At 35.8% G+C, this 7054-nt stretch overlaps 1 protein-coding gene across 1 annotated transcript in view; it reads left to right on the top strand.

Annotated features, from left to right (window-relative positions):
* BDP1 (B double prime 1, subunit of RNA polymerase III transcription initiation factor IIIB) overlaps nucleotides 1-7054 on the top strand; it is a 104385-nt gene that overhangs the window by 93754 nt on the left and 3577 nt on the right. The window contains exons 35-37 of the mRNA XM_045285229.1: nucleotides 296-482; nucleotides 1202-1406; nucleotides 5751-5790. Coding sequence (XP_045141164.1) covers nucleotides 296-482; nucleotides 1202-1406; nucleotides 5751-5790 — 432 coding nt within the window. The remainder of the gene's footprint in view (nucleotides 1-295; nucleotides 483-1201; nucleotides 1407-5750; nucleotides 5791-7054) is intronic.

Raw genomic sequence — 7054 nt, 5'->3', positions numbered from 1 at the left:
GTTCTTTTCATCTCCGAATTATTTATCCTGCTTATCTTATCTAGATAGACATCATATTTATTTTTTAATGATACTTGGCGGTCTTAAAAAAAAAGCATGAAGTATGTTGAATATCTGTTTTGTTATTCAGAATTAAAAGGCATCCCTGTAATGTATCATTATCCTTTGTAAAATAACTTTTTGAGGGAGAATGTTTAATTTTTTTGTCTTGGTGAATAGTTGTTATGAGACTTTTAGAAATGAGATTAAGCAATGATTTTCTGTTGTTTTATGTCTGACTTTTCAACTTTGGTAGTGAATCTGGATGCTAATGTACATCAAGATGCAGAAGATGAGCAAACATTCATTTTAACTCTGGTGGAAATTCCAACTGATGCAGTAGAAATGCTTACTAATACCGAAGCACAATTAATGCCAAACCCTTTACTGCCAGCACCCATCTGGGTTAAATCAGTGAATACGGGAAAAAGGAGTGACTTGAGGTAATGGATGAGCTGAACTCCTGACTGAGATTGAAGGTGCTTCATGCACTGATGGAAATAAGCCACTCATGAACCTGTATAATTGACTTAGAGGTCTTAGTAATTTTTGGTAACTTAGAGGAAAAAGGTGGTTGATTGCATGTTTGATGAGCATGTCATTTATATAAATGAGTAGCACAGTACTTTATATGCTATCTATTTCTATAAATATTGTTTGATATTTCAAGTATTTTGAAACAGCTTAAAAAAATTAGCAGTTGGAATTATGAAATGTCATCTATTAAAATTGTGGTTACTTTAAAAATGTTTATATATTTATCTTAAGCTCCATAAAATAGCTAAATGAGCATTCTTAAGTTGAAAAAATAAATATAACATATTTAATGTTATGCTAATTCTTAATTGTAGAAATATATTTTAACAGTCATTGGCTAAGATGTCTATCATCAAGTAATATTAGAAATTGAAGCCTTTTCTGTTAGGCAAGGACATTTTGGGATACAAGTTTAACTTTACCGATGAGGAAAACACGGCTAAGGATACCCATATATTTGAATATCATGGAATTAAGTCGCAAATCTTTAATATGAACAGAGCTAGAAACTAGCATGTTTGTGGCCATGACCATATGTGTATTAGTTATTTTGAACTCTTTTGGTAATTTTCATTGGAAGGGCTCAGACTTTGACTTCATTGAGTAACTCTTTTTTTCCCCTCAGTATGAGCTTACCAGTAACTTCAGTTGCCCAAGATGCCATGTGTATATCTAATTCTGGAAGAGATGATTCTGAAGCGCCTCCTGCTAATTTGAATCTTATATCTAGGAAGAGAGCTCATTTTGGACTTGAAGAAAATGACTATATTCCTCCTACTAAAAAAAGTTCATTCACTTCAATAGATGGTTGTCAAGAATACACCTTGGAGGTAAGATAGCATCATTATGAAACTTAAGATGATCATTTTCTAACAAATTTGTTTGTTTTTTCTTTTTTAAATCATGTCTTTTTTTTAGACTTTTTAAAATATATAAAGGTAAATCTACTTTTCAGCATAGCTTCTCCAGGTAAAACCAGTTTTAGATTGTCTCATTGAAACAGTTCAAGAAATCACGCCTAACTGTATGACAGTGGCTTAAAAAACAGGACAAAAGTATACAGTGGGTAAAAAAAAGAGAATCACACAATTATAGAGCTTGGCTGTACTACTTTTTAGCTATGCAGCTTTAGACAAGTTACTTCATGTCTCTGAAAGACAGTTTCCTAAGGTGATAGATGATGATAGCAATACCAGCATCACTATTATCACACCAAAGCATCCCAGGTATTTTATGATTATTTGGCCCTGTTCTGTGTCTGGTCTCATTTGTGCTAGTCCCCGACTCACTCGCTAGCCACATTGGCCATCTGTCAGTTCTATGAGTGCACCGTACTCCTTTTTGTTTCAGGACAGTTTAAGTGCCGTCTCTGCTGGACAAACGATCCCCTTGAGTTCAGTCATCACTGCCTCAGGGAGGCTTGATTGCTGAGCTGTAGATTTTATGGCAACTTTTAAAATTTTCTTTTCATACTCTTTATAATTTGTAATTATATTAGGGCAGAGGTTCTCAACCTGTGGGTCATGACCCCTTTAGGGGTCCAGCGACCCTTTCACAGGGGTCGCTGAAGACCATCAGAAAACACACACTTCCAATGGTCTTAGGAACCGAGATACTGCTCCTCTATCCGTCTCCAGGCAGCTCTGCCCACATGCAGATACGCCCACATATGAGTACCTGGTGTGAAACTTACCCATGCTACACAATGCTTTAAGACAAAATTTCATTTATTTGTAATTAGAAATATTTCACAATATCTAATTACGTAATTGTTTTTGTGATGAATCACTATGCTTTAATGATGTTTAATTTGTAACTATGAAAATACATCATGCATATCAGATATTTACATTATGATTCAAAATAGTAGCAAAATGACAGTTATGAAGTAGCAACGAAAATAATGTTATGGTTGGGGGCGGGTCACCACCACATGAAGAACTGTATGAAAGGGTCGTGGCAGGAGGCAGGGTGAGAAGCACTAGCACTGTCTTACAGGAAAGCCAATCTAGAACCTGTTCTTGAAGGCAGCAAGTAGCTTCGCACACCTGACAGGTGTAGATGGTGTATACCCCACCACAGCTTCAGTTTCTCTGATTGTGAATGCATTGGAGCACCTTTTTGTATACTTAAGAATCATTTGAATTTCCTTTTTAATGAAATGACACTTTATATTTTTTACCCAGTTTTCAATTAAGTTATTAGCTTTTTTTAAATAATCATTTTATTGGGGGCTCATACAACTCTTATCACAATCCATCCATCCATCCATTGTGTCAAGCACATTTGTTGACATCATCATTCTCAAAACATTTTCTCTTGAGCCCTTGGTATCTGCTCCTCATTTTCCCCTCCCTTCTCCCTCATGAACCCTTGACAATTTATAAATGATTATTTTTTCATGTATTGCACTGACCAGTGTCTCCCTTTACTCAGTTATCTGTTATCCAGCCCCCTAGGAGGGGGTTATAGGTAGGTCATTGTGATCAGTTCCCCCTTTCTCCCCGCTCCTTCACCTTAGCCTCTTGGTATGGCTTCTTTCAACATTGGTCTGGAGGAGTTTATCTGTCCTGTATTCCCTGTGTTTCCAGCTCTTATCTGTACCCATGTACATGCTCTGCTCTAGCCAGATTTGTAAGGTAGAATTAGGGTCATGATAGTGGGGAGAGGAAGCATTAAAGATAAGGTGACCAGACATCCCGCTTTTGGTTGGACGGTCCCGATTTTTAACAATTTTTCCCGCGTCCTGCAGCGTTTTAAAAAAAGTCCCGATTTTTGGAAAGAATGCACAACAAGCTAGGTTATACAGTTTTCGGCTGCCATGTGGCCATTTCGCCAGGATATGAGTTTTATCAGTGGTGTCCCGCTTTACCAATGTTAAAATCTGGTCACCTTAATTAAAGAGCCAGAGGTGCTTTTCTTCTTCTTTTTTTTTTTTTTTAAAGATTTGGGTGAGCCCTTGGTTACATACCCACGTGATTTTACTTTAAATAGTTCTGTTATTTTCCTTTTGGCTTTGCTTTTTTTGGTTCTTACTTGCATAGCTTTTTGATTAACTTTTTACTACAAACTTTACCAAGTATATACAAAAGTTCTACAAAATAATGTATTACCTACCACGTGCCAATCACCAGGTTTTAACAGTGTATCAGCATTCCATGCAGGCACTGTTTAGTTTACTTTTAAACATATTTGCTGACATGGAGGAGTCCTGATGGTGCTATGGAGTAAGCTTTGGGCTGCTCACCCCAGCTTGGTGGTTCTTTCTCTAAGGAAGAAAGAGGAGCTCTCTGCTGCTGTAAGATTTACAGCCTCCCAACCCCTATGTAGGGTTGCTGAGTTGAAGTTGACTCATGGAAGTGGGTTTGTTTTTCTCTTTGATTTTTAATGTAGTGGGCAGAAGTTCACAATATGTTGCTAAATGTTAAGTCAGTCTGTAATGTCATCAGTTTGTAATGTCATTCAGAAAATGAATATACATTAACATGACTAAGTAGGTCAGAAAAGTGTAGTATCTGTTCATTGGACTTCGTTGTCAAATTTTATTTTTGTCATTTGTTTTAGCATTTTGACAGTAAAAAATGAATTGCATGTAAAAACAGACTAGTCAGGGCAGTGACTAGCACAAGGTCTCCTCTGTTCACTCTAAAGAGAATCCTTGCCTCAGCTTCTCTCGCATTCTTCCCAGTGCTCCTTGGCAATTTCCCATCTGCACTTGTCTAATCTGTGCCTAATCTGCTTGTTTCCATTTCAGAAGTAATCCTCCTAAAATACATTCCATAGTAATTTGGTTCGTGAATATAAAAAAGAAACCCTAACCCAAATGGGAATAATATTCACAGGTATTTAACATTAACCTACAGCCATGAGTTGATTCCAATTCATAGTAAGCCTAAATAGAGTTTCTAAGACTATACATTGCTCTCTTTTTAAGTTTTATTGACATAATTTGAGTATCATACAATTCAGTGGTTTAGTCTTATTAAAATTATGCAGTTATCACTGTAATCAATTTAAAAACATTTTTATTTTATGCTCATTATTATTAGCTCCTCGTTTTTCCCTCAATTCCCCTGCCATATCTCTAAGAAATTATCAGTCTGCTTACTGTCTCTATAGATTTACCTGTCTTGCCTTTCATATACAGAAAAAAATCCCATAATGTAAAGAAAAACCAACCCCCCCAGATTTCTCATAGTTGCTTATATGTTCTAAAATTAATTTTAATTTTTAGAATTAGCCTGTTTAGATTTTTCAAAAAATTCTGTTGTTACTTGTATTATGGTCAAATTAACTTAGCATAAATTCACCCTATAATTATGTCGAATATTCCTATAAAAAAACCACAGGTCTTTTTGTTTCAATCTTCCATTGTATATTTCAATGATATTTTAAGCTCTTCTCCATAAAGATACTATATATTTCCTCTTGACTATCCTTCATTTTTATTATTTTTGCTATTATTAGTAGGCTCTTTTTATCTAGCTAGCGTACTGAATTCCCTTATTGTGTGCAGCAATTCTTCAGTTATCTTGGGTTTTCTAGGGAAGTGATCATAGCTACAAAGAAAATATGAATTATTTTCCTTTTTAAAACTGATTTCTTTTGTTTATATAACTTAAGAACAGTTGTTAAAAATAGTAATAATAATAATAAGGGACATAATTTTCTTATTCTTGACTTTTATTTTTATTTTTATTTTTTTTAAGAATGTTACCAAAACAGCTTTTTTCAAAAACTGAGATAATCATATGATTTGCTTGATGGTTTCATTTCATATTTGTCTATAGATTTCATAGGTATAAAATCATCTTTTCATTTCTACAACAAATTGGTCTTTTGATGTACTGCTGAGTTAAGCTTATAAAGATTTAATTTGCTATTTGTGCACTGGTATAAGTGAGACTGGTTTGTAGTTGGTATCAGTCTTATGTTAGATCTGTAAAAGACATTTGAATAATTCTCCTGGTCTCCTGCTCTGATAATAACGTAGAGTAGTTTAGGCGGCAGTGGCAACGTGTTCTCTATAAATGTTTGAAAAATTTTCCGTAAGACATTGTGTGATCCTAGAGTTTCCTGGAAAATATATGCCTTATTTTAAAAAGAAAGAAGATTGATTTTAACTTTAAAAAAAAAACTGATTTCTAATATTTTTGTAAATTTTTTAAAAACAGGTGTGTTCAAAGGAATTAATAAATGTCTTTGAGGAAACAGGTAAGTGAAATAAACTTTACCTTGATTATATTTTGCTGGTACCCCTGATCTTGGATGTATCTCGTTCAATTTTGCAAACCCCCACTCCCGCTGAGATGAGATATGAGATCTTGGAGTTATCCAAGGAATCTCTGGGTGATGCGAATGGTTAACTCACTCAGCTGCTCACTGAAAAACCGGGGTTAAGCCCACCCAGAGGTGCCTCAGAAACACTGAACCATCCACTGCTGAAAATCAGCTGCGCAAACCATGGAGTTTCTACTGTGACGCAGTGGTTGGCGTTGACTTGACAGCAACTATTTTGGGGTCCGGTAGGAAAGGCAGGTAGCCAGAAGCTGTGCCTTTCGTCTTGTAATTAACAGAAAGCCCTATGACCATGGGGATTTTCCCATCTAGCTTTCCTAGAGGAGCAGAGGGAAAAGAAGGAGTCCTGATGGTACAATGGCCAAGGCCTGTGGTTTGAAGCCAGCAGCTTCTCCAGAGAAAGATGTGACTGTTTCCATAACGATTTACAACCTCAGAGACCCAGCGAGGCAATTGTACTTTGCCCTCTTGAGTTGCTTGGAGTCAGAATCGATCTGAAGGCATTGGATTTGGATTTCTGAGGGAAAATAGTTTGTTTTTTTAATTTACAAGAACTTTCATTTTATTTTGTATGCTAACAGTCATTTTGGCTCTTGTTTACAATTTAGGAAAGACAAAGAGTGTTTGAGACTCTCTGGCCTTAACTTTTCCATAATGCCACAGATCACCTCAAGAGTAACCACCTTTATTTTGGGTTGTCTTAGCTTCAACGTTTTAACAAGTCTTGAATTGCTAAAAAACTTCGTTAGCTCAAGAAATATTTCTGGAGGAGAAGAGGAAGGGGCGATTGATCGCAGTGATGGACACATAACCCCACCCCCACCCCAGGGGGATGAACAACAGAAAACATGGGGGAAGGGAGACAATGGTTGGTGTAGGATATGAAAATAATAATAATTTATCAAGGGTTCACAAGCTTAGGTGGGAGGGTGGGAGGGGGATGAAAAGCTGATACCAAAGGCTCAAATAGAAAGTAAATACACCTAATAAAATGTTAAAAAAAAAAAAAAAAGAAAGTAAATACAATGATGACAACATATGTACAAATACGCTCTATACAATTGATATAAGAGCTGTAAGAGCCCCCAATAAAATGATCTTTTAAGTAAAACGAAATATTTCTGGAGAAGGATTTTCCAGGTAAATATGTAGTAATGTTGACTATTTGGTATCTGAATAT

Source organism: Echinops telfairi, unplaced genomic scaffold, assembly GCF_000313985.2.
Source record: "Echinops telfairi isolate 266 unplaced genomic scaffold, ASM31398v2 ScPeMD7_7469;HRSCAF=8507_1, whole genome shotgun sequence".
Classification (NCBI taxonomy): domain Eukaryota; kingdom Metazoa; phylum Chordata; class Mammalia; order Afrosoricida; family Tenrecidae; genus Echinops; species Echinops telfairi.
The sequence above is the reverse complement of the archived record's forward strand: the minus strand, read 5'-3'. Positions and strand labels throughout refer to the sequence as shown.